Source organism: Mirounga leonina, unplaced genomic scaffold (genome assembly GCF_011800145.1).
Source record: "Mirounga leonina isolate KUSES-001 unplaced genomic scaffold, KU_Mleo_1.0 Mir_82, whole genome shotgun sequence".
NCBI lineage: Eukaryota > Metazoa > Chordata > Mammalia > Carnivora > Phocidae > Mirounga > Mirounga leonina.
The window spans coordinates 38,871,944-38,892,430 of record NW_023270825.1 but is presented as its reverse complement, the minus strand read 5'-3'; the positions used below and the strand labels follow the sequence as shown (position 1 = coordinate 38,892,430).

Sequence of the window (20,487 nt, the reverse complement as noted above, 5' to 3'; positions counted from 1 at the left end):
AATAAATACAAATCATTACACTGCAGAGAACTACAATCATTGGGAAATATGAACTTTCAGAGTCTACAAAAAGGATAGATAAGGATAGAAAGGTAAGTAAGCATAAAGGAGATGAGAGGAATAGTAAGAAAATTTAACTAAGTGAAGGGTAAAAATTAAACACTAAAGTTCCAAAAAGTCATTTCAGCCTCAAATTTTAATAGCTGTAATGACAAATTCTCTTACACTAATTTCACCCAAATCCAGTAATAATAGAGAGAGTAGTAACAGATAGAATACAAAACAGAAAAAGTGGAGGATTAAAATTCCATAGTTTGAAGGATCTGGAAAAAAAAAAAACAAAAAAAGTGCTGTTAAAAGAAACATGCACACATTTCTCTGTCCCTTAATTTTTTTCTAAATCTATTCCTACTGTCTGCCTATATAATTCCCTACCAGAGCTTTGCAGCTGGTCCCCACTGGGACTTAAGCAGACTCCTCTCTGTGTTTCCATTTAAAAATCTTTATTTCAATAGGTGGGCCTAGAGCATCTGCACTTCCAAAATTACCACACAACTGATCCAAAATGATTGAAACAAAATTGGTTTCAAAAATTGCCCTTAGGCTGAAAAGAAGATGAAGGCTAACATTTAAACCTAAAGAAACATTTATCACAATTCTGTGGTCTGTAATAGACTTCTGTGGTTGTAATAGAAATGTTGATAGCTTGTTAATTATAGAAATGCTAGTGAGCATCACTGTTATTCTTTAAAAAAACCTGACAAAAGAGTTCAGATTTTTTTTTTTATTTAAAAGAAGCCTTACAGCTCCTCAACTCCAATCTCTCCTCCCCAAGAGGCTGGATTCAGTCCCATTTTCCTGTAGTATACAGCGTGATGACTCAGAGAAAGGTCTTCAATTAAACCCAGACTCCAATGTTCTCTCCCCCTCAGAGAAGTCCCAGAGTCACATTTGAGATTCAAGGCCTTTTTAGGACTTGCAAGGACATAAAACTTGACAAGACCCAGAATGGTTTAAATCTCTCTGAGATCCATGAACTAGAGTGCACCAACCTCTGAAAGTCACAGCAACAAGAAACAGCATAAGACCTTACACAGGGCAGCCACCAATAAATATTCATGTGTCATTCAGATCCTCTGTGCTCAAACTCAACTGCAATTATACCATCTTCCTTGGGTAGAAAAAGCAAGGTATATAGTGGATAGAGGTTTGAATTTGTGTTTTAAACCTATCTCTGCCACTAATCATTGTGTAACATGAGTAATCATCTAACCTCTTTGGTCTTCATATTTTATTCATTTGTAAAATAAAGAAGGGCTGAGCAATAACTTTCAACCATTGTTGCATGTCCCACCAATTACTCAAACAATATAAATTCCAACATGATAGAAGCAAAACTCCACCTTTCCCAGAGATATTTCTAAATATATAAGTATTCAGTCACCAAAGTATCATTTATGGTAAATTTTAAGAAGAAATAAAATTACAGTAGGCTCTTAGAAACAGATTTTATTTGTGTGGACTGGGCCTAAGGTGAAATTAATAGAGTACTGATTCCTTTGAAAGTGCTTCAACTCCAGAATAAACAGAATTTTAGCATATTTTGTGTGTCTATGCCTTGTTGATTATTTTGAGATTCTTTGAAGCAGGGTTTCTCAACAGTGGTGCTATTGACGTTTTGTATAGGGGACAGTTCTGTTCATTGTAAGATGTTTAGCAGCATCTCTGGCATCCAGCCATCAGATGCTAGTTGTGACAACCCAAAGTATCTTCAGGCATTGCTAAATGTCTCCTTAAAAGGGGAGTAAAATTGCTCTCTATTGAGATTTGCTGCTTTGACAGGTAAGATGTCATGTAAATGTATTTTTGTAATGCAGTATTCTTATTTATTTATATATTATATATATGTTATATGTATATATGTTGTATGTAATAAAATATATATTATATATTTTTATAATGCAATATTTTAAAACTATTTTCTGCTAACCAACTGGATTACCAGGAGAATTTAGGTTTTTATTAGAAGCTAATACCTCTATTTGATTTTACAGTATTGGAAGGAAATTATTATTTACTCATATAATACATGTAATTAATACATATATGTGCCACACATATAATTTAACATAAATACTCTTTGGCTCATCCCAAAGGGCATAAACAAACTTACACTCTTTCACTTCATTAAATTTTAAGGCTTCTATGTATATTTTAGAAAGATACTTTCTTTTTTTTTTTTTTTAAGATTTTATTTATTTGACAGAGAGAGACACAGTGAGAGAGGGAACACAAGCAGTGGGCGTGGGAGAGGGAGAAGCAGGCTTCCCGCTGAGCAGGGAGCCCAATGCGGGGCTCCATCAGGACCCTGGGATCATGACCTGAGCCGAAGGCAGACGCTTAACGACTGAGCCACCAAGGCACCCTAGAAAGATACTTTCATCTTGGATTTGAAAATGGCCAAAAATAATCTGCTGGTGGAAAAAAAATAAAGTTCCAATAGAGAACTACAAATTAATCATTCTTTCAGTCATTCAACTAATGTTTTATTACTGATAATAACGTGTTTATAAGTGATATGCTGGTTAGATTTTTAAGCATTAATCCTTCATACAAGAACCCACTGATACATAGCCCTAAGCAAGCTATGCTGTGGTATAGTTAGTCCCATGTAGATTTAGACTTATGCCACAGAAGCAGAAGAGAGAAAAGTGAATTTAAGACCATAATTTAAAAAAGGAGTATGACTTGTAATATACTCTTTGGTTTAAAAACAAATTCTCATTCAAATGCCTAGGATTAACCACAAACTAGAGGTCAAAACAGAGTTGTATAGTCAGCCTAACATTTAAAAATACAAAACAAAACATTACTGCTAATTAATCATTACTTTCAAATGGTACCTTTTCCCACATTTAAGCTTATACAAATTTCCTCCACTTAACAACATAAGCAATTTTGCATCATTTAAAAAATAACTGGTAAATAATTTTGTAAATAACAACAAAAATATTCTAATCTCTTAAAATTAGATCAATATTTTAATTGTAATACTTTTTCCCAGTTAATTTTACAGTGCCAAGAAATCTACAAAGTATTTCTCAAATGGTGTTTGTTCTCAGGAATACACAATAAAGAGGCATCTCTGTTCTTTGTTACAAGGTGCATAATGGCAGGGGAAGAATGCATGAAATAGAACAATCTACCCTGGGAGCTAATTAGGACAGTCAGCACTTTAAAACTAGGATATTGAATTAATTCCATAATCTAAAGATTTGGACTACCAAATACATAAACAAACATATATCTATATTTATGTATATGGTATCATCTGAAAGTCAGAATACTAAACTTAAGAATAAATGTTTGAGAGTGTAAAATTTTAATACTGTAAATTCAAAGACAGTAAAATGCTTTTTTAAAGATTTCTAGACCTTTTTTTATGTTATTCTCACTCACCAGCAACACATCGCTTTGAGGCCCAGGAAAGGGAAACCAAGATCTCTCCCCCAAATGTCAAAATGGACTTACACAGGCTAGGCTAGGACCTCATTGTCTACCAGTCTATGACTCTCACATGCAGCACATATGTCTTTATCAAGGAATTCAGATGCACTCAATTACTACATTCTTAAAATCCCTGACTGTGAAATTATGTAGGAAAGAAAACAAAAATATATCATTTATTTTACAGGAGTTTGATTTAGGAAAAGTCAAAGACAAGAGACAAAACAAAACAAGAGATTGGAATCTCGAGGCAAGACTGTATTGACCTTTAAGCAGCACTCTCCATGGGCAAATCATTCAGCAATGTGTAACCGGGGCTCCACATGTCCTCTACTCTAGAGGAAAATCAGAGAGGGCAAAATGAGGGGGCGACACCAATAAGCTCAAGAAGTCCCACTCTGAAGATTTCTGGTATGAACCTCACAACTTTCTGGGGGGAGGAGGGGCACTTTGCTCTGCTGTTGCCTCACTGAATAATTAAACACAGAATCTGCCCAGGGGCATTGTCTTCTACAGCTTTTTTCGCCATATTTTTCCCAGTAAAGTAAAACTGAGTCTGCAGAGAACAGAATAGATGTCTTTGGATTCCCAAAGAGAATCAAGCATTTGCCTGCCCAAGGCCTCTCAAATCTATTAGCTACACACCAATCACAGAAAGCTGCAAATCAGGCCAAGGGCTGCTGCTAAGCTTTCTAGGTTTCCTGGTCAAACGCAAAAGAAAAATAAAGTTGGGGGTGGCAAGTAGGTGGTTGTCCAGAGGGTTGGTGCAAAGTTTCAAAACTAGTAAAAATCTATCCTTCCGTAAAAATTTAAGAAGTCAACCTGAAAGTCCAGCTTTCACCTGGTGCTTTAAGGGTGGGGTGGGGGTCACCGCCTTGCCCTTATTTCTAAGGAACCCAGTGGAGCTTCTCTAATTTCAGGGATGGGGGGGGGGGGACGCGGTGAGGGCGGGCATGCATTTCTTCTGTTTGTGAAGGTGATGAATGAATATGTGATCCTAAATTTCCCAAGGGTAGTTTATTTCCTTTGAGTTAATAAAATTAAACCAAGTCCCCTGTGATAGAGAGGATAGGTTCTCCTGATAGTAGACCAAGACCTCTAGACACTTCTCAAACCTCCACACGCATCGTGTCCGGACACACCGTCTGGCGGAACTGGGACTCTGCCGCCCCTAACCAGCGCTCTTTTTCCTCGGCTCCAGGCGCTGCCAAGCCAGGATTTTGGTTCCAGTTGCCTGAGAGCTCCAAACACGCAGAAGCCAACGTGCCCTCTCCTCTAATATTTGCAGAACTATTATCCAAGAAATGGGATATTCCCATTTCCTGGATAGGGCACGTAGACTTGGAAAATTAACACGACTTTGCTCACAAAAACTAAGGGTAAGAAGCCAGCTTTCCCGAATTCGCAGCTTTCAAACAGTTTAGCAAAAGGGCGGAGAGGCGCAGTCCCGTGAGGTACCCACAACTTCTCACCTCAGGCGGCTAGGTGCGGGTGTTGGGGTCCTCTCTGGGCTCTGGGGCTGTAGGGTCTCCCAGACTTGGGGCTTCTTCCGCGCAGGAGAGCATGAGGCCGTTCTGCTAGGGGGAGCCGGCAGGGAAGACATACTGAGCAAGGGGATGCTTTCCTTCCCTGGCCAGAGGTGCCTGGAACACAGCCTTCCCAGGTTCCGCTTCACCCCTGCCCGATCCCCATGGCCCGCTGGGTTTTCTACACTGCGTTTTTGGGGCACTTGCATGCGCTGTTTCTCACTAAAAGTTGTTCCTCCAGCGAATTCGGAAATCTCCCCAAGCTAGAGAAGATTTGTGCTTTGACATTATCCTCACCGCCCTCTCTTATTTTGCCCCTGCCTTGTCACATTTCAAAAAAAAAAAAAAAGAAAGGAAAAAAAAGAGCTCTTAAAAAAGAAAGCCTCTCCGTGAAGGCGGCTGGCAATCTCACAGAAATGATGTAAATGGTTGCAGGGCTCCCCCGCCAACCTCAGCTTTTTTATTATTATTATTTATTTATTTATTTATTTATTTATTTATTTATTTATTTATTTATTTATTTTAGTGAACTGTGAGGATCTGTGAAAATAATATCAGGGTTTTCCGTCAGAATGAGCTTTGCCCTGCACTCAGGCGTAGCATAATCTGACCCGACACCTCCAACCATCTGTGCTATCTATCTGCCTTCTGATTTACCAGAGCTGTACAAGCCGCATACAAATTGTACTTGATACTAAAGAAAAGACGGCCGGCCCAGTCCAGTTTGGTGGAGAACATTCTTATCTGATTCATTTAGGGATGGACCTCCAAAAATCCTTTTCCAGTCATTTTTGTTGGAGGCCCCTTTCCCAATTATTTTCTTCAAACTAAACAAGCCCCTTTGATAAGGCCCAGGTGAGATCATGGTTTCTTTTGATAGAGACCACAGAAAATGGTATCATGTGGATGTCAATTGGGAATCAATAAAAGTTGCCAATTCAATCTGCTGGCCCTAAGGCAGAGCTGCCAAGAAGGCCCTTCCTCTCTGCAGGAGGGGTCAGTGCTCAGCGGCTTAGAAAGCGCTTTCTGTCTCTCTTCCCATTGCTGTGGTTCCCCCTTCTCTATTTTACTTGTACAGAGTTTCTTTGGGACAAAAAGCCAAGGTTAGAGTTTCTATCCCCGGTGCAAGTTACATGTTCTAACACAGAGTAGGGCAAAAGCAGCCTGCAAGAAGAGCAAATCAATATTTTTAAAAGATCTTTGAAATAAGCTTTTAAGTTGCTGTCCTGACCTACCAGTGACTTCTCACTCTAGATGTGGCTATGCTGCACATTTGTTCAAGTCCATTAAACTGGGGGGTGAGGGGGGAGACTGAAAAGTATAAACTTTTGGGGAGTACAATGCCCCTTTTCCTGAGTGTTCAACTTCATGGTCAACACCTGTGTTATCAGGTGTGAGATTTGTTCCAGACCGTATTTAAAATGATTTCAGGAGGCTTTTGAAGGTGTTGGGGATAGCCCAAACTGACCTCTTAACAGATCCCTGGTCCTGTTCCTTCTGCTTCAGATTCGCTTCCCACTTGGCTGCTTTTGGCAGCTGGAAAAGGGGGAAAGGCGTGCAGGGATGGGTGCTGAGGAAAAAATGAGGTGATCTACTTCCCTCCCTCCCCATTCCTGCACTCCCCCCAAAGTTTTCTGTTTCGTTACAATTAAATCTGGCGAATTCTCCAAGGATTTCGATTTGGCCCAGTCCTCATTGTCCTCTGGAGACCTCTTGACCCAGGCAGCGCATCACTCCAAAGTGGATTCCTGTAGCACTACTGCCTCTTTTGGCGGGGAGTTGGGGGGGGGGGATTGGGGGGCTGGGGGTGGAGGAACAAGGCTGGAGGAGGGTGTTGAAACGCTGCTGTTCTTGCCTTTTTCTCCTAGGCACTCTCCAGTCTTTTCCTCCTCCACATTCTGCAAAATACTGAGGAAAAGTCCCCGGGTGAACGGCGGGCGCTGTCGAGAGCGGGGAGGTGCTGAAAGGACCCGGGCGCACTGGTCGCAGTCTTGATTGGCAGAGCGGGCGGGTGACTGACAGGGGGTCTCCATGGCGCCCGCGCCGCCAATCCGCCCATTCCAGTAGCGGCGCCAGTTCGCCGGCCTGCGTGCCCTAACGAAGCCGAGCCGAACCTGGGCGGCGGGGCCCGCACCTCCTCCAATCCCTCCCGCTCTCTTGTTCCCAGCCGTTGCGCCGCCGCAGCTGCCCGGGCTGTGCGTCCCGGCTGCTCTAAGCCGCTTCACCGAGGAGAGCCTGGCGCACCCGGCCAGGCCCGCGGGCATCTGCTGTGTGTCCGGCTCCGTGCTCAGCGCCCCCATTGCAGTTGGCGCTGCCTCGATGTTCCAGCTGCCCATCTTGAATTTCAGTCCCCAGCAAGTGGCCGGGGTATGCGAGACTCTGGAGGAGAGCGGCGACGTAGAGCGCCTGGGTCGCTTCCTCTGGTCGCTGCCCGTGGCCCCTGCGGCCTGCGAGGCCCTCAACAAGAATGAATCGGTGCTGCGCGCGAGAGCCATCGTGGCCTTTCACGGTGGCAACTACCGCGAGCTCTACCATATCCTGGAAAACCACAAGTTCACTAAGGAGTCGCACGCCAAGCTGCAGGCGCTGTGGCTCGAAGCGCATTACCAGGAGGCTGAGAAGCTGCGTGGACGGCCCCTGGGGCCGGTGGACAAGTACCGTGTGAGGAAGAAGTTCCCGCTGCCGCGCACCATTTGGGACGGCGAACAGAAGACACACTGTTTCAAGGAGCGCACGCGGCATCTGCTACGGGAATGGTACCTGCAGGACCCATACCCCAACCCCAGCAAAAAGCGTGAGCTCGCCCAGGCAACCGGACTGACCCCTACGCAGGTGGGCAACTGGTTCAAAAACCGCCGACAAAGGGACCGGGCGGCTGCTGCCAAGAACAGGTCAGTACCTAGAGGCCTACGCGCCTTGCGCTCTCCCGGGTAGGGCAGGCGAAGGCACCCCGGGCGCCCTTACCCAGGGCCCGGCGACTTGGATCCGCAGGACCTGAGAGCTCAGTCTGTCTTCAGTTATGAGCCCACCGTGTTCTGGGATCCTGGGAGGGGAGGGGGGGGGCAGTTTCCTTCCGGGCTCTAGGTTCCCCATACTCTTTCTCTCGTTCTCAGCGCCTGGGGGTCGCTCCACCAGCTAGTTCCAGTCGCCAAACCAAGGCTGCATTGGAAAGGGGAAAGAAATAAAAATTAAAATCCCAGCAATAATTAGGGACCCCAAGGCCCAAAGCTAATTCTTGTCAGCCTGGGCCCAGGCTCCTATTATTAAGTGAAGCCTCGCTTATTAGCAATGTGGCATTAGTGTTGCCTTTTTTAAAGCCCAGGTAAATTCTTCTCTAATGCTTTGAAAAGAGTTTTCAATGGACTTCTGGATGGAAGTCGAGTTCTCCTCTTTTCACGCGTGGACAACCCTGCCTCAAATCAGCAAACTAGTCAGCTGAGGCTTTTCGGTCCTCAGCGTGTGGATCTAAATTAGCCAAACATTTTGGCCAAGAAACCCCGCCTCATCCCCCAGGCCCAAACGTTCCGTGTAATCCTCAGGCAGCCCTTTTTGCTTTTAGCTTTGCTCTGACCCGGCCTTGAGGGCACTAACACGAGCGTGCGTCCAGAAAAGATGCACACTAGGAATGGGGTTCCCTATCCAGGAGCTTGATACGTCCTTGTCACCCACACCTCATTTATCTTGACAGTATTGTAAATCTCCCAAAGGCGGCCAACAATCGCGAATGACCCTGTGAGCCTAGCGTCTCGGATGGGGAGCCGAGAAAGGATTCAGAAGAAGGATGAGACAACTGCAGGGCTACTTGGAGAGGCGGCCGCGGACTCCGGCCCTGGCCTCTGTGGCCTCACTTTTCCCACTTTAACTGCCCGGGTCTGTGGAAGATCCGCTGGCCGCTGAGCTTAACGGATGCAGACGGGTGGGGGTGGGGGGGGCGCAATGGGCGGCTAAGTTATGCTCTGTGACTATTATCCCTTTCCTTCCCGTAGACTCCAGCAGCAGGTCATGTCGCAGGGCTCCGGACGGGCTCTAAGGGCTGAGGAAGAGAGCACGCCCGAGGTGCTGGGCGCCGCCGCCAGCCCGGCCGCCAGCCTATCCAGCAAGGCAGCCACTTCGGCCATCTCCATCACGTCCAGCGACAGCGAGTGCGACATCTGAACTGCTCATCCAGCACGCTCAGAAACAGAATCCAGTGTAAAAACAAGATAAAATGAAATAGGATGAGAAACCAAGCAAACCCACTGCTTGCGAAACCAGGTGGCCAGGGACCCGCGGGCTCGGGTTGCCCATTTCCGCCCCGCGGCCGGCCTGGCTCCACTGGCGCCCTAGGGCCGCTATCACAGGGGTCCGCGGTGAGGCCCAACCCAGCGCTACGTTCTCCTTGCTTTGCTTTTTTCCAAGAATTTTGCTGCAAAGATGCCTCCGGAACCCGAACTGCATGCTGAGCGCCTGCCCTAAATCTCCCGTGGGTATTTCACGTCGAAAGGACGCTGTTATATAAGTATAAATTTTGCTTTAAAGGTTTTTTTTAAAAAAACAAACAAACAAAACAAAACATATATATGCTGTTTATTTACTTATTTAAGAGACTGCCCTGGTAGGTTTCTCTATCTCTTGGGAACTTGCTGTTTCTAAAGGCGCAGGATGGAGCAGATGGGTTCGGTGTGAAGAAGCCAACAATAAAAACCTGGTGAGCAACCTTTCTTAATTAAGTGAGCTGCTCTCATTCCTTAAAAAAAAAAAAAAAAAAAAAAAGATACTCTTCACCAGGTAAGCAGGAGCCCTTGTGCAAATAGTCTCAGGAGAGTCTTCTCTTATCTTTTGCTTTCTCTGATGTCTCCTGGTATATTTTTTAAATGGTCCATGGTAGATCCATAACCACCTGCTCAAAAAATTGTATGTATGTATATACGTGTGTGTATGATATATTTAAACCTAGAAACTGGCAACATAAGCATCCTCTATGAGGCAACTCCACACATCCCCAAGCACAGGTTACTATGGCTTGTCCACCTGACACTCACTTTTATGAAGTGTCGATGGCTTTCAGGAACAATTTAAGAAGCCAAACTCTGGGACTAAGTCATGAGTCCTATTTTATAAAAATGCAAGTCTATTCTGACACGGGCTCTGCAATTACAAAAGTTTTCCATCTCCTTTCAAGACCCCTCCCAAACAAAAGCAATAGGCACCCATGATCATGCTAGAGTGAGTATATACTATGTTTAGGATTGAACTCATATTAAAATAAAACAAAAGATAGGAGAGGTTTTAATAACTAAACTAACATCTTGATGCAGAAGCAGGTTTTAATCAACACATTTTTCCACAAAAGGGATACTTAGATGAAGGAAAGGATGTAATCATGTGACATACTGAAGTGAAGTAGAAGGATGCAGAGAAATGACTAGCATTTTTAAAGTCTGATCTCTGTATTAACACATGAAATAAGTCACCTAGAGCTTCACTGTCCTGTAATGGCCTCAATTAAAACTATCAAATATTCTTAGGATTTAATTTGTCCTCACAAAGTGTGTAGGTACATGCAGGCACATACACACCAAACAAACAAACAACCAAGCAAAAAAACCCACTGTCCTGTACTAAAAAAGTAAATGTTATCCAGAGTCTCTAAGCTTTTTTCCTAGTGAAATGGGTTATATATTATAAAATTGGACATTGATCTTTAAATCACTTAAGCTGAACTTCCCTCCTTGAGCTCCTCCTGCCACACACACACACACACACACACTGGACTCTTTTCAATTTACCTCTCTGTCCTTAGTAGATGTCCTTTGGTTCAGAAGCCTGTTAATTTATTTTCATAGAAATGCCAATGTGAAAAAAAAAAAAAAAGTGAAGTCATGGAAGACAAAAAGCCGTCAAATGGCAAGATAGATGAGAGAAGCCCAAGATATGAATAAGGGTTATTTTTGATTTCTAAATCACTTAAACAGATTTGGCCTCATTTGGGTTTTATAAATTGTCACTGTATAGAGGGGCCCCTATCCAGAGAACTGTTGACAATCAAAACTCTCTTACACAAGAGCTCTATGGAAGGAGTGGGGATGTCTTTGTGATCAAGCTGGTGTTCTTCAGGAAAGCAAGCAAATGCCCTTCCGTGGGTCCTGAAAGGCTAGGATGGTAGAGCTTCCTGAAAACTCTTATTTTGTTTCCTAGAACACCTCCCCCTCCCCCACATCTAGTTCCTTGAATGCCAAGGAGCTGGGCCAGGACTCCTATGAGGCAAGGGAGGCACCCAGAGTACAAAATTAAGGAGGCATTCACTCGCAAGGTCAGCAAGTACACAAGTGCAAGGTATCTGGGAATGAGTGCCTCCTTAAATTTTGCACTGTAGGTGTTTCCCTTGCCTTACCCTAGTCCGGAATCTGCTAAGAAGTATTGCACTTCAAGGAAAAATGAAGAGATTTCCAGTCTTGTTCACCAGACCCACCTGGTACTAAGGAGCTATCCAAACTAGCATTTGGAGAAGACAGCAAATTTTACCTCTTAAGCTAATGTTTCCAGGTCCAAGAAGGAAGGGAAAGAACTAATTAGTAGAATGATGTAATGGCAGTTGAGATTCTAAAAATCCCATCCCACTCACCAGTTCAAATGATGCCTAAAAGCAGAGGAAAATGTCCATTCTGCATTCTCAAGAAAAAAGGGTTATACTGCTAAGAACTAAGCTTTCTCTTTACAAATAATTTTTAAATAACCCTTACGGCTTGGCAAAAAAAGAGAAGACGGAACAGTTACGGAGGACTTTTCTTCCTGCTTTGGTGAAAGCCTTTTAAGTACATTTTCTTTAAAAGTACATCTAATTTGCTTAAAGTAACATGTTGCCCAAGGATTACATTATAAAGTAGGTATTCTGTTTCACCAATCTGTAGGTTTTTTTTTTTTTTATCTGATTTCACTTTAGAATCTTAAGGGAGGAGTGACATATTATTTTAAAGAATTTTTAAAATGTTTATCTGAAACCTGGTGGCACCTAATTGCTCTTGTGAATAATCAATTCTTTGATGATCACATGTTGGAAATTGGTCCAAATCTTCACACAGATATTTATGTTAATTGGTCCAAATCTTCCTTTGGGCAAGTATCGTAAAAGTTTTCGTTTTCTTTTTAAGATTTTTTTTCTGTATCAGTTTTATCCTGGTCTAGAAAGGTTTTTTGTTTGTTTTTAATTCCAGGTAGTAGCAATGCTGACGGTTTCTGAATGTGGAGAAATCTCCATATGATGGGTTTCCTTTCTGTCTTCTCTTGAAATTTATCTCCTTGTAACAATTTCCCAAAAAGCAGTTACTCCAGCAGAGTGGAAAGAAGCTGCCTTTTAACAATTCAACGGATCTTACCAATGTGCGGATTTCACCACCAGCCCCAGCTCAGGCTTCTTTACTGGTTATAAATATTTCAACCACCCGCCAGCTCCACCAAAAGCGCGATGGCTCCCGCTCCCCAAATGCCGCAATTCCTCGCTCCTCCACTTTAATGACCCACTCCGCTTCCACCCGCCGCGCCCGCCCCCCCGCCCTTTCCCTTCTCCAGTTTGTTTATAAAAATCTGGGAGGGAGGGGATGAGAGGCTGGGGCGGGGGGAGGACTTGCTCTTTGTTTACATTAAACAAATGACAGGCAGAGAGCTCAATCAAAATCTTCCTTGACCTCGTTCTCTCTCCCTAATTTTAACAAAAAGGAAAAAAATATTGTATCCAAAGAGAACGTGAATGGGGCGGGAGGAGAAGAGAAGCAGCTTTTCGCTCTATTCAGCCGGGACGCGGGAGCGCGGACGATTTCCGCTCCTATTGTGAGGCGGGGCCCGGGGGCGGCGGTGAATGGGGGGTCTGCCGAGCGGCCCGCGGGGCTGTCAGGCGGCTCAGCGTAATCAGGGCTAATGACGGGGGCCGGGCGCTCCGCGGGACAATGCGCGGGGCCGCGGGGTTTTGTCGGCCTGAATGGCTAATAGGTTTGCCTGGGGGTGTGAGGGGGGCGGTGTCGGGGAAGAGGCGGCAGCGAGGGGAAAAGGGGTCATTGTTCGCGCACTGGCCCGGGCGCCGAGGCGCGTCCCTCCCCGCGCGGCGGCCCCCGGGCCGGAGCGGCCGACTGGGAGGCCGCGGCCGGGAGGCCCCCTGGAGGCCTGCTGGGAAATGGCGGCAGGAACGGCGGGTGCGTGGGTCCCCCAAGGGAGGCAGCCCTAAGAGAGGAAGTCGGGACGAACTTTGTTCCCTAGGAGAAGCCCACTGTGGGCCCAGAGTACCCGAGAAGCTGTGTCCCTCCTCCAGGGCTCGGATCGCGACTCCGTGAGGTGACAACTCCACACACCCACCTTTTCTGTCCAGCGCCCTGGAAGCTCTCAGACGCGTAGGCCGCGAGCCACTCCTATTGTTAAGAGTGCCTGACTCAAACAGCTCGAGCAGAGAAGCCTCTCAAAGCCAAGGGGGACGCGGGGTTGAAAACCAAGGTGGGGGGATAAACAGACGCGCGCTCGCGGGGAGCCTCGGAGTGCGCGGCGGTTCTCGCGCCTCGCGCCAGACGGTGCGACGCGCGCCGCGAGGCCGCAGCGCGGGTCTGGGCCTGCGCGGGTTGCTGCGGCGCGCGTCGGGCTTGCGTGCGAGGCGGCAGCGTGCGGAGGGCCGCGCGTCCCGCAGCGGGAAGCACCTTCGTGCGCCAGCACCGGAGAACGGCAGTTGTCACCGCGGGCTCTCGGCGGCGCCACGCGAGTTGCCCAAGCAGGGACCGGAGGGCAGAGAGGCTGCCGACTCAGGGAGCGGGATTCTCAGGCGCTGAGGCCTCGGGAGGGCTTGGTGCGCCCCGCAGACCCGCGGGTCAGCCGTCGGGGCGGGGACCCAGAGCAGAGCGCCCTGAGAACCGAAGGCCCGCGGCCGCACGGTTTAACTCGGGCAGGACCCGGCCGCCACCCGGGCCCCGATCTTTCAGAAAGTTGGCGGCTCCCATTTCGGCTCCTACAAATCTCCTCAGGCTAGATCATGCCTTGCAGCTCTGTTTACTAGGGTTTGTATTCCCAGACTTCTTTAGACCTGCCCTACCGTGAGAGATCGGACTGGGTTTCTCCCGTTGTCCGGAGACAAAAGGGTGTGAGGGCGATCCCAGAGCAGAACCAGCAGTTCCACGCCGGTGCCTCTGCGCGCGCCGTTTCCTCTTCCTCGGCGCGAACTCCGCCGCCTGCCTCCGCGGCTAACCTGTCCATCTGGGAGCCTGTCCCACTTCCAAAGAGTCTTTCTTGATTCAGTGGGCTCCCCACAGAGACTTTCCCACTTCCTTTTCAGTGTTCTCACCGTACTTTATCCAATGTGTGTTTTAGACATTGTAATACAGTTGTGCGTTTGTCTTTATGTTTGACACCCACCTCCCCCCACCCCTCCAGAGTGTAAGCTCCTTAAGGGCAGGGACTGAATTTTATTCATCTTAATATTCCCAGGGCCTGGCCTAGTAGTAGGTGCTCAATAAATATTTTTAAACTGAAACAATGGATCTTCCTTGAAAGCTGTCCCGATTTAGTGGAATATTGCTACTTCTGAGTTCGTTTGAACAGCAAAGATGACAAATACAGGCTGCACCCGAAGTTCACTTAAACACTTCAGGTTATCGGCTCTTGCCTACTTGTCAGGTTCTCGGGGATGATACTCGCTCTACGCATACGGTTTTTCAGAATCCTGTGGCTTTGGGTTCCTAACATGAAAATTATCTTCTCACATGCACATTTTCTCAAACGGTAAGGTAAGAGTCATCCCCTGAGGTTTCAAAAATTCTAGCTATTATACTCTCTGAACCCTATAAAATATAATTCCTAATATTTTTGTCTGTTACAGAATGATAGAGGTTTCCCCTTCCAAAATAACGCTTTCCCTTCTTTTTGTCTCCCTCCCGCCCTACCTCCCCCACTTTAGTCTTGACCTACAAATTAAAAGATAAACAAGAAAAATCACAGACTCAAGGTGTCCAATTTTAAGATCTTAGATTGGCATCCCACCCCCATGCTTAGGAGAAATCAGGGTGAAAAAGAAGAGTTTTCATTAAAATCTTAAATCACAAAAGCCCTGTGAAAATCTACTAGCTACTAAACTCATCTCAGTTTTAAATTTTAATGGACAGAGGCAAGTGAACTGTGTGTAATTTTGAGTTCTGATAAAATATATATAAAGCTGCCTCTTGGAAAGTCATTTTAGCCTGGCATTGTCAATCTGCAACCTGAGAATGTTGACTTACTATTTGTTTTCAGACTGAAGAGATTAGCCTTGAATATTTTAGCATGAAATCAAATATCTTAGTTTAGATTGTGCATATTAATTTGATACATGAACAGTCTGGTTGGTGGCAAACTAGTTTATGATACATTTCAAACATTTTTAGATGTTTAAAATTCCTATTAAAGATTTGTCCATTCAAATTCAGTACCATTTAAGGCATATTTTATTGCATTGGATATACTCCTCTGACTTTCCATAAATTCATGATGAAGTATGCATTTGAACTAAAGACCTATGCATATACACTAGACATCTGACCTACAAAATTATTTTTGCAGGGGCGCCTGGGTGACTCAGTCATTAAGCGTCTGCCTTCAGCTCAGGTCATGATCCCAGGGTCCTGGGATTGAGCCCCGCATTGGGCTCCCTGCTCGGCAGGAAGCCTGCTTCTCCCTCTCCCACTCCCCCTGCTTGTGTTCCCTCTTTCGCTGTCTCTCTCTCTGTCAAATAAATAAATAAAATCTTTTTAAAAAAATTATTTTTTCAGGCAAGTGTGACTGTATGAGCCAGATTCAATAAGGATGGAAAAGACAAGCAAATAGGAAAAGAAAAACTATACTGGAAACAGCATGTAGCAATAGACTAATACCTGAAAGAGTGGGATAAAACAGACTTTGTTTAAAATACCCTAATCACTGTAGATTTGGGCAAGTCACTCAACTCTTTGAGCCTTAGCTTTTACTTCTGCAAAATGAGGGATATTGTGTTTGGTATAATGTATATACAGCACCTAGACCAGATGTTCACATATATTAGGTGTTCAGTGAATGGAACTTCCCTTTTCCCATTTTTCTTGGTTAAATGCTAGGCCAAGGACATAAGCTGTATAATTCCCCTTAAAAATTATGTTTTAATAGAGGCCATCTACATATTTGGAATATTATTGAATTTGAATGCTAAATGCTGTTTTTAGAAGCAGCTCTGCTCACCATCCTTAACAGGGAGGACCCAATATGTTGGTTTCCCAGCCATGGTAATGGATGAACTTGGGCTAATACAACATCATTCTTTCTGGGGCTTTTAACTCTGCCTGGGGCTGCTTGTCATCTATATGAAGCTCTCCAAAGGCAACTTAGCCCATCCTACAATTCAGAATAACCCCAAAAGTAAGTATGATGACTGAAAAGATAACCTCTTGGGGAAAATGCAAAGCTTATTTTTTTGAGGAAGAAGCAGTGATCCCAGTTTACTTACATTTGTGTGGCTCTTCATAACTAGTAATGAGGTCCTTTCAGCTGTACCATCTCACTTCCTCACAAGAACCCCGTGAGGTGAGTCAGCAGATTTGCTCCTACCTGCCAGATAAGAGAACTGGGGGCTCACATTACTTGCTCAGCCACAGGACCAGGGAAGAATCCAGAATTTATAAGGCCTAAAGTTTAGATAATTTGGAGGGGAGGATACTCTTTAAGATAAAGGATACCAGGGCGCCTGGGTGGCTCAGTTGTTAAGCGTCTGCCTTTGGCTCAGGTCATGATCCCAGGGTCCTGGGATCAAGCCCCACATTGGGCTCCCTGGTTGGCGGGAAGCCTGCTTCTCCCTCTCCCACTCCCCCTGCTTGTGTTCCCTCTCAAGCTCTCTCTCTCTGTCAAATAAATAAAATCTTAAAAAAAAAAAGATAAAGGATACAATATTATGAGTACAAAATTGGGTATAAGAAATCACAAAATTTACAAAATTTTAAAACCTAGCAAATACAACAAATGTCACAAAATCCAAATAATAACAAAATCATTTTATTGTCATATATACCTCTAGAATAGTTTTTCCCTACTTTTTTTTCCTGTGTGTTCTTTGATTGCGTCTATATATGACAACAATTTTACAATACAATCTTGAATAGAAAAATAATTCAGTCTTTCCTTTAGTATGGGTTGGTTTTTAATATTTTTATTATTCATAGTTTAGAAAAGCTTCTTTCAGTTTCATAGCTCATTGGTAATGACATATGTAATTTTTTGGATTGGTATCCAATTTGGGAAAGCCTCTGTGAAGTTTCTTTCATATATGAACAGATTTCAAGACATTTCAAGTTTCCTTGAGCAGTGACCCATCTTAAATAATCTTTGCATTGACAACACTCATTAACCAGCTTGTAATTAATGGCCTTACATATTCATGCTGTGAAACATAAATTAGCACAACAGGCAATAGGAATATTCCTATAAGACATCCCTGCACCAAAAGAGCTGGCAATAACCTAACAATACTCAGAAATGACAACAAACCATAAAAAATCTATACCACTAAACCCAAACTATATCCCCAACTCAAGTTCCCTTTAGGTACTGGATAGCAAAAATGACTGGTCACTCCAGTGCCACCCAGCACTAGGGGAAATGTGACAAAGGGAAAATAGGAGTGGATAGAGACAGTGATCTATTGTAGTTAAATTATCTAGTTTTGCAAATTTTCCAAAAATGCATGATCATATGAACATATTGCTAGGATCCTCCCAGGGCCTTTGAAGGGCTCTGTGCAAATAAGGTATCTTGCAACCTAAGTGTCACTTGCTTCAAGGTAATTCTGCTTCTGCACAGGCCAAGTAAGTGTTTGATGAGAGCAGGGTTTCTTTTCTTTTTCAGGACAGGTTTTCTGATTCTATGTCTAGTACTGTTTTCTATCATCCAGGACATAATGCATTTCCCCAGAAAGTTTTGACAAGGTTCTACTCAAAAGCTGTTTTACAAAATGGTTCATTAATGGAAGGAAAGAGTTTCAGATTGTAGCTGGCCTTGGGTAGGACTGTGAGATAGACAGGTTACCCCTTAGAACCTCACCTTTTCCTTTTGGGAGTTCTTCACCTTGCCTCCTTACAGGTGCCATATCCCAAACTGTCAAAAACCCTTCAGTGCTCTTCACCCTCCTTTTATCAAAATCTCTTCTCGGTTGTTAACAAAAAATCAGATAAGCCAATTCACATTGACATACAAATAGCTGCTAAAAGCTTAATGAATTACCTACAGATGGGGACCTAGGGGGGTACTTACTAACTGCTAGGAGATAATCCTTTAATTCAATAACCCCAAATCACTAATGGTAGCAATTTAGACATCACTAGTAAACTAGTACAAAATTATTTTTTGTTGGAAGGGAGCCAGGAATCCTTCAAGTCATTCCGTGGAAGTAGATGACTGCTTCTTGGGCCAAATAGCACCAATATTAAAAATAAATTGAAGTGAAATAAACTTGTTGGGCTCCCAGCTTTCCCCTTAAGTTGTAATTCCTTCTCTATCATTCCTTTTACCACCAAACTTCATGATAGAGGAGACAGTAGCCTACATTCTTTGCCACCATTTTTTCACTAGATAGTTACTCCTTAACCTCTTGCAGTCTGGCTTTTACTTGCATGGCTCCATCAAAACTATCCCCTCAAAGGTCACTCTACTCGGTCCTCAACTATTGAGCCTGTTATCTTCAACACTGTTGAACATCCCTTCTTTCAAACAGGGCCAAGATTAGGTTGAGGCAAGTAAGGAAGGTGCCTAAGTTACAAAATTTAAGGAGGTTTGTCCCTCTCTCTCTCTCTCCCCCTCTCCTCACCCCTTCAAGTTCTACAAGTTCAGGATTGGCATCTGAGAATACCTCTGAAATTTTGCACCACAAATGCCTTGGCTCCCTTACACAAGTCCCAAGCCCTGTTTCTGAAACAAAACTGAGCTTCTCACCATATTCACAGCATGACCTGTAATTTACTGCCTTCTTGCCTTTGCTCATGCTGCAGGTATAAATGGACCTCCATGCGTTGTACCTCCCCTGCACTCCTTCCCATCTTCTTCTGATAACAGCACCCTTAGGAAACTGCTCCTCCTAATACAATGTGTTTCTGGTGGGGCTGGCCAACACAGTACCTCCCTTCCCAACTCACAGCAGGGTATAACCACCAAGCTGGGCCAGTCCTTTCCAAAATTTCTAAATTGGAAGCCGAGGCGTAACTCTCTCTTTACTCTTGGATTGAGAGGGGTAAGAATATGATGCCAAAGTTACTGGCAGTAATAACACCTGTTACAAGAAGGAACCTGTTAGAAGAAGAAGAGGCAGGATGGAGGAAGGAGAGACAGATAAGGGTAATGCTGATAAAGTCTTTGTATGCTATTAAGATAACTCCAGTCTTGTCTATTCTGGTTTCGGTTACAGGAATGAATATAGTACCCTCCTACTTTTTCTTTCTTGTTTAAGCTACTTGGAGTTTCTGTCATTTGAAAACAAGAGTGGTAAGATATAACATAAAATGTTCTTCCTTTTCCATCTCCCATCTCCATAGGTACATAGACTCAACTTTCATGACTCAGCTCAAAGTTTATTTTCCTCCCAAAGCCTTCCTTGATCCATAGAATTGAACTAATCTCTCCCTTCTCTGAAATGCTGTGGCATTTTATACATCTCTCATAATTATTTAGCTTCATGTCTTATATCTCTTACTATACTACATGTTCTTCCAGGGCAAGATCCATAATCTTTGTAATCCTCTAAGACCTGAGTGCAGGATCTTTGACACAGCAAGCAAATCAACAGATTTTTGCTGAATGAATGAATGAATCAAATGGATGAATGAAAATAACTAAAGGATACCTGGAATCTTGTTGTTTAATTTCAGGGAACTTTAGTCTGAATAATCTGAAGTTCTTTATTTTTTTTAAAGATTTATTTATTTATTTGAGAGAGAGAGAGCTCATGAACAAGAGTGGGGAGAGGGGCAGAGGGAAAGAATCTCAAGCAGACTCTGTGCTGAGCACAGAGCCAATTTGGGGCTTGATCCCATGACCCTGAGATCATTACCCTAGCAGAAATCAAGAGTCAGACACCTAACCAACTGAGCCATCCAGGCGCCCCTAAAGTTCTTTGAAAAGGGACATTTTTTTCCTAAGAGATAAATAAAAGAAGGAATGGCCCACTGATTGCTAGAGAAAATGATGATTGTTAAAGAGTGCCAGAGTTCTTTAAAACATGGGAAATGAGGGGCGCTTGGGTGGGTCAGTTAGTTAAACGACTGCCTTCAGCTGGGGTCATGATCCTGGAGTCCTGGGATCGAGGCCTGCATTGGGTTCCCTGCTCAGTGGGAAGCCTCCTTTTCCCTCTGACCCTCTCCCCTCTCATGCTGTTTCTCTCTCTCTCTCTCAAATAAATAAATAAAATCTTAAAAAAAAAAAACATGGGAAATGAGATATATACTCATATCTGAATAAA

The 20,487-nt window shown here is 44.2% G+C and overlaps 2 protein-coding genes across 2 annotated transcripts in view; one reads left to right on the top strand and one right to left on the bottom strand.

Annotated features, from left to right (window-relative positions):
- The window catches only part of CUNH14orf39 (chromosome unknown C14orf39 homolog), a 163,699-nt gene that overhangs the window by 87,109 nt on the left and 56,103 nt on the right, over nt 1-20,487 (bottom strand). The gene's annotated exons all lie outside the window — the stretch shown is intronic.
- Nucleotides 7,179-9,212, top strand: SIX6 (SIX homeobox 6). The gene is made up of 2 exons (XM_034993379.1): nt 7,179-7,924; nt 9,020-9,212. The coding sequence occupies exons 1-2, from the start codon at nt 7,353-7,355 to the stop codon at nt 9,186-9,188; spliced, it is 741 nt and encodes a 246-aa protein (XP_034849270.1). The 5' UTR covers nt 7,179-7,352; the 3' UTR covers nt 9,189-9,212.

Excerpts from the sequence above, each read along its gene's own strand:
- SIX6 (XM_034993379.1), top strand. The coding sequence starts at position 7,353 with ATGTTCCAGCTGCCCATCTTGAATTTCAGTCCCCAGCAAGTGGCCGGG. Across the intron at positions 7,925-9,019 it reads GCGGCTGCTGCCAAGAACAG|ACTCCAGCAGCAGGTCATGT; the intron begins GTCAGTACCTAG and ends TCCTTCCCGTAG.